We start from the raw sequence: 17,973 nt of genomic DNA, 5'->3' as shown, positions 1-17,973 counted from the left end.
GTGATATTCAGACAAAACTAGCGTCCACTCAAACAAGGAGGGGTTGTCATTGATTGCACTCTATATATCCTCGGTGGGTCCCGCTCTTATAACCTCAACAGCCGACTGAGGGGGGGGGCGAGGGGGTGGGGGGTAAAAGAGGACCTCAACAAGATGGCTGCACAATTGATTAATAATTAGACACTTTTATATCTTCACCAGCTCACCAAAGACACAACCTACTTTTCAATTCTTTTCAATCTGACTGGCTTTTGATTGTTCCTCTCAAAGTATTTTGGTTCGGTTTCAGTATTAAACTTTAACGGTGTCTCGTAATGTTGTGTCTTTATATGCATTTTGGATGAGAGGGTGTTTGTGTTGCTTGTTTGTTGATCGGTGTGTGTGCATGTGGGGTAGTGTACTCGTGTAAAATCAGCCTGCCGCAACTTGGAAGTGCCAGCCGGTATCTTTATGGATCGTCAGCCCTTTTTTCCTCATCCCAGTGTTTCCATCTCCCTTTTGGGATTTGACTTCCTCTTTCTGTCGCTCTCTGCTCTGTGTGAAATCTGTTCCCCCCTCATTCGTCGTGTGAATCCACCGTAGGATAGCAGCAGTTGTGTCTTCCTCCCTCATTGACTCCAAACCCTTTCTTTTCCTTTCCCTCTCTTTCTGTCTTTCTGTGTTTGCAACCTCAGCTCCGGCTCCCGTCGTCCCTCCTCCTGTCAGTCTGTCCTTCCCGAGGTGAGAGAACAGAAATGGGGAACGGGCTGCTGGACAGCCTGCGGACAGAAGAACAAACACAAAAACACGCATGAGATGTTTGGTGCATTGTGTGAGATAACAAAGAATGAGATTTGTTCATCAGCAGCAGCACAGTTGTGACTTGTTCTGTTGCGTAATTCCTTCTTTTAAAAATAGTAATCTGCTCATTAGGAAACTATGTTGACTATTGTGCAGAGGATGCATGACTGATAACAAAGATTGGTCATCACATACTTGTTGACTGACAGTACACTGAAGAATGTGGACAGTCCTTGTGTTTGAACTTTGTTGCTGCTTCTCAGTGAAATGCTGAAATGCTTTACAGCACTAAACAAGAAGATGGTGCTGTTCTTCCAGAGTAAATGGAGCTAAAGCTTTTTAAAGAGTAGATTCATTGTTTTTATGTCTGTCCAAAAACAAAAACAACTGTCAGGTGTCTATATAAACCAGAGGTGTCAAAATCATGTTCATTCAAGGGCCACATACAGACCAATTTCATCTCATGTGGGCCGGATCATTAAAAAGATGGAAGGAAAGAAGGAAGGAAGAAAGGAAATAAGAAGGAATGGAAGGAAAGATGGAAGGAAGAAAGGGAGGAAGGACAGATGGAAGGAAAGAAGGAAGGAAGAAATGGAGGAAGGACAGATGAAAGGAAGGAAGGAACAAAGAAAGGATAAAAGGAAGGTAGGAAGGACATAATGAAGAAAGGGAGGAAGGAAGGACAGAAGGAAGAAAGGGAGGAAGGACAGATGGAAGTAAGGACAGAAGGAAGAAAGATAGGAAGGACAGATGGAAGGAAGAAAGGGAGGAAGGACAGAAGGAAGAAGGGGAGGAAGGACAGATGGAAGGAAGAAAGGGAGGAAGGAAGAAAGGGAGGAAGGACAGATGGAAGGAAGAAAGGGAGGAAGGAAGGACAGAAGGAAGAAAGGGAGGAAGGAAGGACAGAAGGAAGAAAGGGAGGAAGGACAGATGGAAGGAAGAAAGGGAGGAAGGAAGGACAGAAGGAAGAAAGGGAGGAAGGACAGATGGAAGAAAGGAAGGAACAAAGAAAGGCAAATAGGAAGGTAGGAAGGACAGAAGGAAGAAAGGGAGGAAGGACAGATGAAAGGAAGGAAGGAACAAAGAAAGGATAAAAGGAAGGTAGGAAGGACAGAATGAAGAAAGGAAGGACAGAAGGAAGAGAGGGAGAAAGGACAGATGGAAGGAAGAAAGGAAGGATAAAAGGAAGGTAGGAAGGACAGATGGAAGGAAGGAAAAGAACACAGGAAGGCAAGTGGGCCGGACTGCACCCCTCGGCGGGCCGGTTCTGGCCCACGGGCCGCATGTTTGACACCCCTGATATAGACATTGAAACATGTTTTTCTTGCTGTAATCATTCCTCCTCTTCATACCGACCATTAGAAGATCCCTTCATAATACATGTACTATATGAGTGATTGGGGACAAAACCCTCAGTCGTCCTTCTGTGCAAAAATGTATTTAAAAGTTAATTTGAAGCTAATACGAAGCTTCAGTGACCTAAATTAGTCAAATCAAGTCAATATCTTTCAATGTTACAGTCTTTTTAGTCTCAAATTCCCTCTTTTTGTTACGATCCTTTCACTGCAGCTGAGCAGAAAAAGACTGTCCGTGGAGACACAAAGGGGGATTTTCTTTTATAAAAAGACTATAACTATGGGAGATATCCACTTCATTTAACTAACTCAGACGTCTGAAGCCTCGTATTATCTTCAGATTAACTTCTAAATACATTTCTGCTCATAACGAGGACTGTGGAGTTCGTCCTTCGTCACTTACATTTAAGCACATTTGGAAGGGATCTATGTATGAACAGAAGGAACGATCACAGCACTCAAAACCTGTTTATATGGTCTGAAAGTTGTTTGAAGACAGACTGAACCTTTCCTTTACATTTGTGATAGTGACAGATGGTGAGTTGATGGAATAGCCAAAGGAGAAGTATTTCCATTATGTGTACTCTGAATGACAAAAGGGAGGGAGAGAGGTAGAGGAGTTTATGGTGGCATAATTGCAAAATTAGAACAATAAATAGCACCGCTGTGGCATGTGGGTAACCAATTATCTTTGTTTGTAGTAATTATATTATTAGTGTGCAATCCACAGCAGTCTTGTGTTTTATTACAGTTGCATTGTTACCTCTGTTCAGATCTGAATCACTGAGCTGCAGCACCACAAGAGGACTTTAAGTCTTAAGTTAGAATAAAATATTATGCATAATTTGCAAAGGATGATCTGTGCAGGCGGTTTTATGCAACTATCTCAATCTTGCGGTGATAAACTGTGTTTTTTAGCAGCCTGTAAAGTTGCAGCCGTACCTGTCCATTACTGTCCTCAGGGCTCGTTCTATATTCATGCGATGGCCCACACGAGTCACACCCAAATCCAGATAGTCGTCCTTGGTAAGGGAGGGCAGATGACTGCCGTCAATCTCGTTGTCCAGGAAACGCTCTCTGTGCTCGCCCAGGTTCAGGTATCCTAGCCAGTCTGCAACGTCGTACTTGGTCCAGTAGGGTAGCGGCTTGGAGGCAAAAGGCTTAGTAGGGGATGGGGGTGGTAGATGGGGGTAGCTCAGGCATGTAGGTGGAGGGAGAGGGTGCAGGGGTGGAGAAGACGTCCCGGATAAGAAGTGAGTCGGAGAGAGTGATCGAGAAACAACTAAAGTGGAGTTTGGAGGAGGAGGGGCACCCGAGGGGGCAAAAAGGGGTGGAGAGGGCGAGAAGTAAGGATCTCCAAGAGGGTTCCCGGGTGATGGTGGAGTGATTGAACCTCGGAGGTCGTAGAGGGCGCTGTATAGAGGTGTGGTGGGGAGGAGTGGAAGGGATGATGGGCGTGGTGGGCCCAGCTTGGGCCTCTCTGATGGGGAGATGAGGGGGCTGGGTGCTCGCCTACGCTGGAGGATGTGTGACTCCGCTTTACGGGACTCACGACTGGGGATGAATTGGAATTCCAGGGCTTTGGTCCGGTAGACAGGTCTGTGTTTGGGGGAGGTGGGGTAAGGGGAATAAGTTGTTGGTGATAGCGGGGAATGTGAACGTGGAGGTTGAGGGGCTGCTGTAGGCTGAGGAGATGGGGACCTTCCCCAGTTGGGGTACTGGGAGGCCGGGGTTGGGGATGGGGACAACGATGGCTGCGATAACGAGATCGGAGACGGCGACTGGGATCGAGCTGATGGGGGGCTCAGAGCTGAGGCTGAGTCTTCTGAAAATCTGTGAATGGAGAGAGAGAGAAATTGATACAGAAGAAGAGCCTGATAGAAAACAATAAGATAAAAATCATGGTCACGCACACTAAGGGTGTCCAGTTATTTCTAAAAGTGTATCGAAATGATTTTAGACTGTCAACATCTTGAGAGTATATAACCAGAGTCCATAAATCCATAAATATAGATTCTCATTGTTGCAAGTTTAACATGGTTTCCTCTCCTTCCTTTATCTTACGAGGCAGCTGGATTCATGAGATCACATGAGAATCCTTCTTGTCGGGCTTCAAGTTCCCAAATCCAGCTGCCTCGTAAGGTAAGACGGAGATAGACGATGATATACAGATGGTTAGTCCAATCTCCTTTTCAAAAGTCTCTGCCCTTTTCCAAACTGTTTCCATGGACAACTTCTCAGATGGTTCTGTGTAACAAAACCATCTGGCGCATCAGGTTACTCCTACCTCCCTATCTCTGAAAATACAAGCAAGGGTCAACTTCACTTTTACACTTTTCCTGACAGAAAATAGATGAGTATGATGGGGGGCTCTATTACCTGTTTCTGCTTCTGAGAGAAACATGGAAAAAGCCAGAGAAATAAAAGAGGTTTACACAGTATAGACAACACGTACACATTACATATCCAGACAGCAGAGGCGTCGAACCCATTCAACTTACATTCTCTTTGTTGAAGTAAGCCGTAATGTATGATTTTAAAAAAGATGTTTTGATTCACATTTAACACCTGCTTGGTGTTTAGGCTACTTGGTTCCTTCCAGCTAGAAAGTGCTATGAAGTATTGTGGAGCTTGTAGAGTCGTCGTTGTTATGCTTCGGAGCTTCAGAATTTCCCTTTTTAAAGCGACTTTAGCATCAGTGACTTTAACCATAACCCACAAGTCATTAACATTAGCTTCTGTTAGTTTGAATGTGTCTAAAAAAGATGGGATCAACATAGGTGGAGAGTCACGACCTAAATAGTGTCAATAAAAACAGTAGCTACATGTATGTGAACTTTCTTTACTTGACTTATGGTGCTGGCTAGCTAACCAGCCAATGTTACAGCTGAGGTTAAAGCCTTTTCGCTAACATTTTCTTGATCAGTATTGCAATTAAATGCAATATAGTGTTAATAACTGTCATTCACTTATATTTATAGCTGCTGATAGGAGGCAGTTTGATCATAAACATAGAAGCCAAAATAGATATACTGCTAACAATTTGGTTTGGTTTTCCCACTAACATTTGCATTGTGAAACTGTGCCCCCTCAAAAAAATCCACTGCATGACATCACTGTTTTTTGTTTTTTTTTAAAAAAGGCTTCAACATCGATTGTAGGAGGTAAATAGCTCACAGGCGGAACAACAATGCATCCACACAGACGAAACACAGATACAATGACAGCGCCATGCGTCCACAACAACACAAAATGCAGTTTACTGTGACACTGACACACATAAAGCCAATGTGTGCACTGATGTGTACCTGTGTCTGCTCAGTGGTCTCTGGCTGCTCCAGCTGTCCTTGGTTCTTTGCTGCAGTTTGCTGCTCAGCTCATTTATGATGCTGGGCTTCATACTAGATGCAGGAGGGTAAATCTTCTTTCCCTCTAAAAGTGTCCCGAACTGGCCTCCTTCACCGCTCATCTGCCCCTCGCCCCAAAGAGGCTTCATCTCAGGAGTGCGTGGGCGATCAAAATACGGCGAAGTCGGACGTCCCAAATTCTGTATGTCCCTCACTCCGTACCCATCGTGGCCACCTTCATCCTCTGCCACACCTTCCTCAACCACATCCTCCTCTTCCTGCTCATCTCTTCGTCTGTGGGAGTGGTAGGATGGAGGAGCTGTGCTGGTCTGTCTGTGTAGCTCGCTGACGCGACCTCCCTCTCTAAACCTGTTGGATTTTGGGTAGGTGGAGGCTGCTGCTGTGGCGTTCTGCATCTCAAAAGTTTGTCCATCCAGGTAGCTCATGTACGACTCCAGAAAATCTCCTCCCCTTTCTGATTCCCCTGTCCCACTTCCCCCTCCCATCCGCCCACCAACCCCGCCTCCACCTCTCTCCCCTCGGTCCAGCCTGTCCCCCCGAGCTCCACTAAGAGCCAGGATGCTGTCCAGGTGGTGGTCGCTGCTGCTGCGGCTGTCCAGTTCTTCGATCCCAGAGTCCACCACCGTCTCCTGGGACTCTCCTTTCTTGGCAGCAGGGGGGTGACGGTGGTGCTCTCCTGTCCTGCGACTACTAGTGATGTTGGAGGAGGAAACTGTATGTGTTGCGTGTGTTCGCTCATGGTAGAGCTGAGTGGAGGTGCTCGTTGTGATGGCAGCAGCGGTGGTTGTAGTGGCACAGCTAGAGGTCGTGGTGAGGGAGGCAGTGCCCCTGTGCGGAGCGGAGGTGGCAGCAGTGGAGGAGTGCGCTGGGGGGCCACGGTAGGCCGGTGGTGGTGCGACAGTGTGCGGAGGAGGAGTAGGGGAGGAGCGCCCAGGAGTGTGAGTGCTGTTATAAAGGTGGTGGGGATGGGACATAGAGAAGGGTCTGTGGTAGGAACCGGGAGGAGGTGGCGGTGAGACTGACGGGGGAGGTGGAGGTCCAGCTATAGATGTGGGTTGCAAGGTGGAGGGTGAGGAGGGAGGAGGAGGGTTGGGCGACGTCTGGGAGGGGGAAGGAGCGGACTGAGTCAGGTTAGCCACTTCACTGTCGTAAGATGTGAGACTTGAGGCAGTGGAGTCCCCTGCCTGCGGTGAGGGAAGGGGCGTATGAGCAGGAAACCCGCTTACGAATGGTTCTTTTTGGGGGGGAGGGGGAGGTGGTGGTGGCGGGGGAGGAGGAGGTGGAGGAGGTGGGACCTGCTGTTGGCGGGCGGCCATGTTGGGGTGCATCCCACGTTGTGAGTACCCTGATATTCCTCTGTCAAAGCTATTAGCAAACTCCAGTGGAGGTGGAAGGGGGTCCGCATAGACAAACTCATCATCCGCATCGACTGAGGGGGCAGGAGGAGGGAGAACCATCATGCCAGACCCAGTGGTCCCAGTAGTGCTTGTTGTCTGCTGAGTACTGGTAGGTGGAGGAGAAGGAGGTGTGAGGGACAAGATATAAGCTTCAGCTTGACTTTCCATCCTGAGAAAAGAGGGTCTCCGAGGCGGCTGAGACTGGGCCGCCTGCTGAGCAGCGCTCTCGGCGGCCGCTGCATTGGCGGCAGCCTGCTCTGCCCTCCTCATGTAACCCTCTCTCTCTTTAGACCGCTCTCTTTCCCTTGACAGCTCCCTCTCCCGTTCCCTCGACCTCTCCCGCTCCCTCTCCTTGTAGGACGGCTGATATGGCTGAGACTGGTAGTGGTGCGTGTGGACCGTTTTGTCCTCAGAAAAGCGAACTCTAAGCCCCTCGCGAGCCCCTCCTCCTTCCCGCTCCCTCTCTCCTCCACCACCATCCTCACCCCACACACTCCCAACTCCTCTTAGGATTCTGGGCGAGGGCGGGCGGCCAACAGTGGCCGTGGTGGCAGCCAGAGAAGAGGATGTGACCAGGTAGGAGGAGCTGGAGGTCTGTGTAGCAGACGACACTGGCTGAGAGGTGACAGCAGATGAAGGAAACACCACACTCGACATCTGGCGGGTGAAATGGTGCTCTGTTCCCCTCCTTAACCTGCTGTCATCTCTCAGAGCACGCTCTCGGGCAGCCAGGGCGAGACCGAGAGGCGACGTGGGATCAAGAGCCTTTCCTGTTAGAGGGTGAATGAAGGTGGTGCTGGAGGCTGGCTGTTGCCTACCTGCTGCTGTGTACAAGTCAGTAGGCACAGACTTGGGCTGATAGTCTAGGGCAGCTGATGAATACTCAGGTAAGCCAAAGGCGGGAGGCATACTACGGGTGTGGTGGATAAAGGTGTCCCCAGAGAACATGCCCTCGTCAATAGACTTGGACGGTCGCAGCCGCGTTGATGAACTCTCAGCCTGTGTGCTAAGCTGCTGCTGTGACAACTGAGTCCTTGTCACCCCTCCTACTCCATCGCTCACTATCCCAAGACCCACTTCGTCCTCAGCAGACATGAACAAGGAGGCACTCTTTCTGCGAGCTTCGTGAAACCGCTCCCTGTCTCTGCGAGCTGCACCAACAATGGCAGCCCCAAACTGGCTGGTAAAGTCCAGGTTTTCCTGGGCTCGAATAGAAGGCAAGGAGGGAGGTGGCGGTGCTGGGATGGAAGGTGGGGCAGGGGGCTGCGGAGCAGGAGTGGAGGGAGGAGGACCGTGGGGTGTTTTGGTATCGTCTGTCTCCCCTGATGCTGGTGCATCGGCCTCCACGCTGCTGCCCTGGCTGCTGCGTCCACTGCTGCTGGTTGAAGGAGCCTTGACGATAATGGTGGGGATGGGGATGGAGCTTTTCTCCACTGAACCTTTGCCCCCTAATGTACCCTGGCCCATGCGCAGGTCCTCTACCTTCGATTGCTTCACCAGGGGGCCCTTACCTCTCCGAGCCCCTCCTTTAGGACCCCCTGCTCCAGCCCCAGCTGCACTGCGGTCTGCTCGTTGGGGTTGACTCTGGGTAGTCTGTTGTTGCTGGGGCATTACAGTGGCAATGCTGGACGGGGGGACGGCGGTACTGTAGCCTCTTCTAAGACCTGCTGCCTTGGCCCCTCCACCTGCCCCAATGCCAGCTCCAACAGGCTCCCCAGTATAGGCAACCTTCCGCGAAGCAGTCCTGCTCTGAGCAGTGTGGGCAGTTGCGTGAGTATACGAGGTCGCGTGGTCCGCCGCTCCGCCACCGGGACCGGTGCTGGGACCACCTGCCCTCTCCCTGCCGCCATGGGTGAAGTGCACTGCCTGGGAGTAGGGCTGGTAGTGCGCAGAGGTGGACGTGGACTGGGACACGGACACAGAGGGCTGCTGAGACGACTTAGCTCTCCAACCTAGCGGAGGTGCAGAGGAGAACGGAGGATCTGGTGGAGCAGTGGTGGGAGGAGGGGGGATGTCGTCTGGGCCGGGCACCGACAGACTGCGGGCAAACTTCATGGCTGGAGGATGAAGGAGCTGCTTCTCCTCCTCAGGCACCCCTGCAATACAGCAGTCACAAATGAAGAAAAAAACAAACAGGGATGAAATAGGGATTCACAGATGGTACAGATGGCGTAGAGTGAGATTAAGAGACGCTCATGAACAAGGAGAATATACTTTTTTTTTTTTTTTTGTGGGGTAACAATAGTGCAGAAGAAATGGAGCCAGAAAAAAAAGGGGTAATCTTTGAGAGTGTCTGTCGAAATCTGCCCGCCCATCTACCTGCCAGCGAGTCTGTCCTCAATCCTTATGTCTGTTAGTGTGTAAGTCAGTTAGTGTTATTAGATATTTCACACACAAGTAGCAACCGGACAGGATCACACACCAGCTTTTGTTTTGTTGGTCACCAGGGAGCACATAACTACTTCAGAGGGAGAGTTAGCAAAGCCTTACCGAGCAACAAACCAGAAAATAAGCCATTAGAATAAACAAGGAGATTAGTGGCACTACTGTATATAATAAGAAGTAGTAGGGTGAGTGTAATACAAACAAACAACTTACTGCTACAGCACAGATATAAAAAGGTGAGTGTACAGCACATGATCAGCTACAGAAACAAAGAAGTGCGCACATTTTTATTTATTTTTGGGGCCACAGACAGAACATTGTTGGCCACAGACAAACAGGTCAGCACAGCGTAGACCTCTACTTGGTCCAGAGGACAGACAGACAGGTGGACGGAGGGGCAGACGAAAAAAAACAGACAGCCTCACCGATGGATTTCTGCCGCAGCATACCGTGATGAGGGGCGTGACCTGAGGTGTACTGGCCACGCTCAAAGCCGAGACCCATCATCCCCATCCCGGACTGATCCCCGTAGTTTGGCTGAGGATGTGAAAGAGAGTAAAAACACACTGTGGTGAGAGTGATGAGACTCAACATACAGTATATACAGAGTACAGCACAAGGGCCAGAGAACAATAGTAATAATGTTATAGTCAAAAATATCACTTAACCTTCCTGTCGTCCTCCCGGGTCAAATTGACCCTGTCTGTTTTGACAGTTTCTACCTTCCTTCCTTCTTTCCTCTGTTCTTCCTTCCTTCCTCCCTCCCTCCCTCCTTCCCTTCTGTCTTCCTTCCTTCCTTCCTTCTTCTCTTCCTCTTTTCCTTCCTCCCTCCTACCTTCCTTCCTTCTTTCCTCTGTTCTTCCTTCCTTCCTTCCTCCCTCTCTCCATCCCTCCTTTCCTTCTGTCTTCCCTCCTCCTTTTCTTCCTTCCTTCCTCCCTTCCCTCCTCCTTTCCTTCCTTCTTCCTCCCTTCCCTCCTCCTTTCCTTCCTTCTTCCTTCCTCCGTCTTCCTCCCTTCCTCCATTGACTTGAGGACAACAGGAGGGTTAATGCAGATTTAAATAAGTAAAAATTAGGAACTGACTTATTCACTGGTAGTTTGCTAAATGTAATTTCGTACATTTTTTAGCACTTTTAAATGAAACATGAGACGTTGCCGGAGATATTAGCATCATTTTACAAATCTTTAGATTAAACATACTGCTCCACATTTATATGAAAAATATGTTTTCCTTATGTTGATTGATGTGTTGAACATAATAGGTTAGTGTTATAGGCAACTTAAAAGTGAGATATACTTTAATTTAAATGAGGCCTTGATTTACTTTAATTTCCAAAAATATGTGTTAAACCTGTGGTAATAATTTGGATTGAAGTTGGATTGAAGTTGGATTGAAGTTGGCACAGACCTGGGTGATAATTTATACATTATGCTTTATAAACAGTCAAACTAAACCGGGTCAATTTTGTACTAGGAGGACAAAAGGTGGCATGGTCGGCAGGAAGTCAAAAGGAATGGGGATCTCTTAACTTTTCATACTTTTGATGTAGATATTTTAAACAAAGATCCTCTCGAGGGAAGCTTTGAGATTTTGCTACTTTTACATTTTATATCATTCTTTTCCTGAAGCTTCATCTCATAGTAGGCAAGCATTCTTCTCATCCTGATGGCCAACCCAGTCGACACGGGAACACATGTATGTTGGGACACATGTATTGTAAATATGTTTTAAGATGTTTCACTACACACACAAACCTCATTGCCATAGAAACTTCGTCCCCTGTCTCTCTTTGGCCCCTGTGCCCGTGTCCCCGGCGCCTCATTGGTGCTGATTGTCTGCTGAGCTGCTGCAAGAATTTCATCTAGTTTATCTGAGAGGAAAACAGGGAGAGAAAGAGACACACAGAAAAAGAGACAGAAAGAAAGAAAGAAAGGGACACATACAGCAATGAAACATAAAAATGGACAGCAACAACATGAAGGAAACAATGTGCGGAGGGAGACGCACTGGATGAAAGTAGATGAGAGAAAGAGAGAAACAGACTCAAGGAATATCATAAGCTTCCTTACTCAAAGCCATCTGATAGACTGTCCTCTTCTTCTCTGTAACTTGTGAGGATTCGAATTCTGCAAGAAAAGAAACACAGAATTAGTCCAGTAAGTAACTGAGCAGTGAGTATAAAGCCTTTTTTTTTTTTTTTTTTTTTGGACACACATAAATACGACGCCTTAAGCGAGAGTGTACCAGAGCATACCTGATTTTTTTTTCCAAGGGGTAGCAGCTGGAAGGAGGACAAAAGGAGACTTAAGTTTTGGCAGGAGCAAAAGTGCGATAGCGTTGTTACAGTGAATACTAATCATATTCCCTGGAGCTTGACAAACCGAGTCACCTCGCCAGGCTTTTTTCGATCTCGCTCGATGTAAAAGAACGTACATCATACCCCATCCCATGCTTTAAGACAGCTAATGCCTGCATATACTTATGTTACAGTAAATAAGCTGCACAAACACACACATACACACACACACACACACACACACACATATATATATATATATACAGTACGGTGCTCGCTTGTTAATCTCAAACACTTGACAACACACAGAGAAATAAATGTGGAATTAGTTTAAAGCTGATTCCCACCTCGCTCCACTGTTAAATGGTTAGGGTCCCAGTGACGTGAGGACAAGGGGAGACAAAGAAAAGACAAAGTTAGTGGTTATAACAGTGAACAGTAAAAGGATAAGTCCATAGGGGAGCACAGAGGAGGAATTAAAGGTGACCCTTCAGTGTTTGCATCCACTGGTGTGAGTAAGCTTGTGTGTATGTGTGTGTGGGTGTGTGTGGGTGTGTGTGTGTGGACTGAATAGGGATAGGGGGTCTGTCTGCCGTACTCAAGCCGTTATCTTTCACAATGTGTGTTTTATTGTGCTTAATTAAATTTTAATGTATGATGGTTAAACCGAGCATGAAAGGGTTTTGAACTTGTGTTTACTGTATTTCATCTTTTCATTTCTACATCTACACCTGAGCAAATCCTCTCCTCCAAAATAAGCCGTAGTTGCATCAAAACACACGTGTCCCGTCACTTTTTCTGTGTGGGGTGGGGCGGAGGGGGGCGGGGCGGGGGGGGAAACAACAATTTGAGGACTCAAGTGCACCGCAGGGTTATTTCCATTTTAATGTCCTTGTTATCTTGCAGTATGACTTCTAGGTGAACTGGGACACTGCACCAATCACAGGGGTGAGATAGTTTAATAGGCGTCACAGCTAAATGAATTTCAATGCATTAGAATAAGCATATGGCAGCAGCTGACATGGCTTCATCACACTCTGCGCTCGCTCCTCTCACCTTCATCCAGAAGGAGGCAACGAGGATCTAACGAAGTTATAAGGGGTGACTACAAATTAGGCAACCACATCTCAAAAACTTTGGATATGTATCGATAACTCTAAGATCTAAAAAGATGTATTGTTGCCTTTTTAAATACTTAGTTTCACTTTGGATATCTTGGTATGATTGTCTTTAACCCTCCTGTCGTCCTCCCGGGTCAAATTGACCCCGTCCGTTTTGACTGTTCCGTCTTTCCTCCCTCCTTTCCTTCCTTCTTTCCTGCCTCCTTTCCTTCCCCCTTCCCTCCTTCCTTCTTCCTCCCTCCTTTCCTTCCTCCTTCCCTCCTTCTCTTTTTCTTTCCTCCCTCCTTTCTTCTTTCCTCCCTCCCTCCTTCTTCCCTCCCTCCCTCCTTCCTCCCTCCTTTCCTTCCTCCCTCCCTCCTTCCTTCCTTCTTCCTCCCTCCTTTCCTTCCTCCTTCCCTCCTTTCCTTCCTTCCCTCCTTCTCTCTTTCTTTCCTCCCTCTTTCCTTCTTCCTTCCTCTCTCCTTTCCTTCCCTTCCTTGTTCTTTCCCTCCTTCCTTCCTCCCTCCCTCCTTTCCTTCCCTCCTTTCCTTCCTTCCTTCCTTCCTCCTTCCCTCCTTCTCTCTTTCTTTCCTCCCTCCTTTCTTCTTTCCTCCCTCCTTTCCTTCCTTCCTCCTTCCTTCCTCCCTCCTTTCCTTCCTTCTTCCTTCCTTCCCTCCTTCCTTCTTCCTTTCCTTCCTCCCTCCCTACTTCCTCCCTCCTTTCCTTCCTCCCTCCCTCCCTTCCTTCCTTCTTCCTCCCTCCCTCCCTTCCTTCCTTGACTCAAGGACAACAGGAGGGTTAAATAGGGTTACTAGTCTACACAGTTCCTACTAGTTCTTTTCAAAATAATGACCTCATTTATCTAAAAGCCATGGCTTCCTGTTGGAAAGAGGGTGTAGCTATTTACTACATTTGTGTTTTTGATTTCTGTGTATGCTTTTTTTATTGGAGTAATACTACATGTGGTGAGAGAATACATACATATGATATCACTGCTTACATACAGAGCTACAGGTAAGATTATAGAGTATATATAGAGCACTGGGTTGTGACTGTGAGTGGCAGTAGGGGAGGTGGGTCGGAGGATCAGGAAACTACCTGCGTTTCAGACTGGTTGCTCATGCTTTTTGCTGGTCAGGTGAGGTCACACCACAGAGAGAAGGCAGGTGAGGTGAGGAGACGGGAGGAGGGATGAAAAGCAAAGGGCTGATTTCTTAAACTTGGGATAAACTTGAGTCAGATTCTAACATACAGCAGCAGACCAGGACTCTTTTGTAGTTGCTGTTGTTTATTGAGTTAAAGCAAGTACAGTAAGTGTCAGTCGTACTGCAGATTCCTCTCCGGCAGCTACACATGCCATCAGCGCTCATACTTCATCAATCGCTCACCGCAGTGTTTAGAAGATATAACCCAATCAGCATTTAAAATACTGGCCGACGTTGTGATCTGCAAATGGGGGCGTTGACCCTCAACATGCACTCTCCTCCCACTATTTTGCCTCAAATAGAGATGGCATAAGCGTAGCCACACATAATGCTGTTACCATAGAAACAAACCTGGAACAAAGTTGTTTTATTTATTTATTTATATTTTTTTTAAATTACTCATCTCAATAATTTTTTATCCTGGGTGTGATTTCTTCCAAATGAAACAAGAAAGATATATTAACTAAAGAGGGTCTTTTTGGGGGTTTTTGTATTTGGAAACTTGCTCACTGGCACATTAAGATCAGAGCCACCCGGAAACTCTTCACAGGTGACGCCCATTCCCCTGCAGTGTTACCTTAGCAACAAATACTTGCTGAGTGTGAGCATGCCTGTATGTGTGTGTGTGTGTGTGTGCTGGGGTTAATGCTGTGGGCGGGCCAGGGAGCAGTGGCAGGGGCAGGGGCGGGGTGGGGGGGTGCAGGGAGGTAAGAGGTTAAAAAAGGCGGGCAGTGAGAGAGGGGATCACAGGGTGGATGGCGACACTTTTTCTGGGTGGGGTTACCTGTAGTGGGGGTGCTGGAAGTGACAGTGTGGAACCTCTGAAAGAACAGTGAAATGCATTGAGACCGTCATCCACACGGCGGGTTGCCAATCTTCTCATTTTTTTCCCCTCTCGTTTCTATCACTCAGTAACTACGCTAGCTCCCTCTCTACTTTCTACTTTCTTGCTGTCTAAATTTAGCCCTAGCTCAACTCCCCTTCACACTTTCAGCATCTTTGGCAACCCCCAACACTCTGGTTTCACACTGTTTCTATCATTCTTCATTACCTCAATCCATTTCCATCCAGTACATTTTTTTTTCTTCTTCTCTTCTTCTTCAGCTTTTGTCTACATCTCCCAAGCAGTCCGCTTTTTCATTCTTTTGTAATCCCCTTCATTTCAACCCCCCGATACTTTATCTGAGCCTGTTTCTTACCCATCTCCTCCAGCTCTGAAGTCATGGATTTGGATCGTAGGGCGATAGCCGGAGTACTCAGCCTCTTACTCTGCTGCGGGACTGGAGGAGAGGAGGCAGAAAAAAAGACAGAAGTGGTCAAGCTAACAGTTACCAGCATTCACTCATGGTACCAACCCCCGAGGTGCAGTAGACCCTTACTTTTCTTTCTGGAACCCTCCTCCATGTCAGGGTTGCGGGTTACCATGACAACCTTTACCATGAGACTGTTACCACCTTGCCGGATCATGTTGACGACCTGCCGGTGACCAACCTTCACCACGTTCTGACCATTGACCTGCGACAGGAGAAAGAGAGAAAGGCAGTTAGTGAGTTTAATGAGAGCTCGTTGTCAGGTGGAGGAAACTGTATCCATGTTGTTAGGCATCTAATCTGGATAATAATAAAGCTGATGAAAGTGGAAACTAACAGAGAGGCGGATATAAAAAAAGATAGAAAGAAGTGATTACTTGTAGTTTGAGGTCTTTATGAAATAACTATCTTTATAAATCTTTAAATCATGACTGAAACACAAAATATTGACCTTTTATAGCTTTTATAGGGCCGCTATCAGTGTTTCTGTCTTTGACTCATTGCTGCTGTTTATAAGTATTTTATTGTATTTCTATTATATTTTTATAAAGCATTTCTGTTATGTGTCTGACTATTGATTTTCACCTCATTGTATTTGTTTTATTCTTTTTTTTCATCATTATTTATATTCCTTCCCTCGTATTCTTACTGCTGCTGTTTCCTGACTCTTGCCACATAACACTTTCTTATAATGCATCCACTGACAATAAAATGTCTTATTTCTTTGATTAGTGTGATTAAAACACATGCAAAAGGACATGCACAGGTGGTCGAGTGATTAGAGCGCATGCCACATACGCAGCCGACCCTGGTTCAAATCCCGATCGGAGGTCCTTTGTGCATGTCACACCCCCTTCTCTCTCCCATGTTTCCTGTCGGTCTACTGATAAATGAAGGTGTCTATGCCAACAAAATCTAAAAAAACCTGCATGCAGACTTTATTTCTTTTGAAATAATAAATACAATGTTGACACATGTTGAATGAATAAGTTCAAAACATCTGTTAACAAGTCTACTGCATGTTTTAAGTCCTGTTTGTGTGCTAGTTAGCAGAGTATCTCAAGAACAGAACAGTTCAATGAAACTCAGTAGAAAGTAAAGTCATGGGCAGATTAACGTCCAGGTGTAGATTCACAGAGCTTTATAAAATATAGCATTTTGAATTTGAATGTTTTATGGATATGGAGATTTAATATTTCTATAAACATATCCTATCATTTATGAAAGATTGATTTTTGCCTTTATTCAATGGTAGATGGCATAGAGAGCGACAGGAAACAGTGTGAGAGAGTGAGGGTAATGACATGTAACAAAGGTCCCATGCCGGACGCTGTGATTATGCAGCATGCATGTCATCCACTCGGCTACCAAAGCGCTCTGTATTCTATTATTTTTAAAAATCCAACATTTAGAGGACTGTGCAGCGTTGTGCTATTAGACTGTTTCTACTTTTGTCCACCCTCAGAAACCCTGATGGGAAATTTGTCAGCGCTTTCATAAATCATGTCAGTACCTCTATCAGGAAATCCCCCATCCTGAGACCGGCTCTCCACGCCACTCCTCCCTCGTCCACTGACTCCAGGTACTGCAGGGCAGGGAAGGCCGGGGTGGGAGTAAACTCCTCGATGGGAGTCTGAGCTGGAGACACCATGAAAATACGACAAGGTATAGGACGCATTAGCATTACACATGACGATTACACAGTGCTTTGAATCCAATCAGTACCTAAAAATCAAACATGATTGCAGAAGTTAATGGTTGGTTTTGTTTTTTTTTAAATATTTCTTTACCTTTGGCCCCTCTCAGCACAAAGCCGAAACCCTCGCTGTCTTTTTTCTGCAGGAGCACTGTCTTCTCCTTGATTATATAGTCACTGGCAACAGAGGAGACAGAGAGAGAGAGAGAGAGAGAGAGAGAAAGAGAGAGGGTTAGAAATGAAACAAAACAAAAATGAAAGACAGAAGGCGAATGCCATGTACAGTACATCCTTGGATCTCTGCGTTCACCCCAGAATGAACCTTGAACAATGGTAGTCATGTTTTTAAAAATGCATAAATCAAAACATTTACCTTGCTGCTGTTACCTTTCCCTCCCCCTGCTGTCTGATTCCCACCTCCTATAATCCCCCTCTGATCATATTACTCAACTCAAACTATTTCACCAGTGTGTTGAGTTTATAATTATATGCTATTAAAACCCGATCCAAGTCAGACACATAGAAATTATCATCCACCTCCGACACGACGATGATGATGTCACAGTTTGTTTGACTTATATGTTTACTGTAGAGCCGTTCTATATAAAAGTAGTATATGTAAAAAAAAAAAACTGTTGAATCATCCTTTTTATAACTTGACGAGGGCATTATAACCTTCGGCTTCGGGCGAATGTGCTGACTGTCCGGCAGTAAAGATCAGAAGGCCTTGGGATGTCTTGACATATGGTCGTCTGACAAGAATTTGTTGTTTGAAGAGGAGACAAGACAAGTTAGAGCCATAAACGAACCTCTTTATGACCTTGTTTCCATCACTTTATTCCTACATCAGGGCTGAGTAGTATCTTGCACAGTGGCTGGTGTGGAAGACTATTCACTGGCACCACATCCAAATAGATACATTCATTTTATCCATGGGTCTATGGAAAACCAAATATTACTGACATTTTGCCTTATAACAATATATAATTACTACTATTATAATGAAATCAGCCCCAACTTTGAACACTTTTAAATCCAGGTTAAAAACATTTCTCTTCTCCTGTGCTTATGATTGAGCTC

At 46.4% G+C, this 17,973-nt stretch overlaps 1 protein-coding gene across 1 annotated transcript in view; it reads right to left on the bottom strand.

The window, feature by feature from the left end:
* Positions 1 to 670: 670 nt before the first annotated feature.
* The window catches only part of shank1 (SH3 and multiple ankyrin repeat domains 1), a 70,711-nt gene continuing 53,408 nt past the window's right edge, over positions 671 to 17,973 (bottom strand). Inside the window, exons 15-26 of the mRNA XM_053338485.1 lie at positions 16,988 to 17,070; positions 16,711 to 16,835; positions 15,267 to 15,402; positions 15,087 to 15,167; positions 11,930 to 11,938; positions 11,541 to 11,567; positions 11,356 to 11,412; positions 11,041 to 11,156; positions 9,711 to 9,822; positions 5,444 to 8,996; positions 3,078 to 3,968; positions 671 to 758 (exon numbers count right to left, since the gene is read on the bottom strand). Coding sequence (XP_053194460.1) covers positions 671 to 758; positions 3,078 to 3,968; positions 5,444 to 8,996; positions 9,711 to 9,822; positions 11,041 to 11,156; positions 11,356 to 11,412; positions 11,541 to 11,567; positions 11,930 to 11,938; positions 15,087 to 15,167; positions 15,267 to 15,402; positions 16,711 to 16,835; positions 16,988 to 17,070 — 5,278 coding nt within the window. The remainder of the gene's footprint in view (positions 759 to 3,077; positions 3,969 to 5,443; positions 8,997 to 9,710; positions 9,823 to 11,040; positions 11,157 to 11,355; positions 11,413 to 11,540; positions 11,568 to 11,929; positions 11,939 to 15,086; positions 15,168 to 15,266; positions 15,403 to 16,710; positions 16,836 to 16,987; positions 17,071 to 17,973) is intronic.

Source organism: Scomber japonicus, chromosome 18 (genome assembly GCF_027409825.1).
Source record: "Scomber japonicus isolate fScoJap1 chromosome 18, fScoJap1.pri, whole genome shotgun sequence".
Classification (NCBI taxonomy): Eukaryota; Metazoa; Chordata; class Actinopteri; order Scombriformes; family Scombridae; genus Scomber; species Scomber japonicus.
This window is presented reverse-complemented; position numbering and strand designations above follow the sequence as displayed.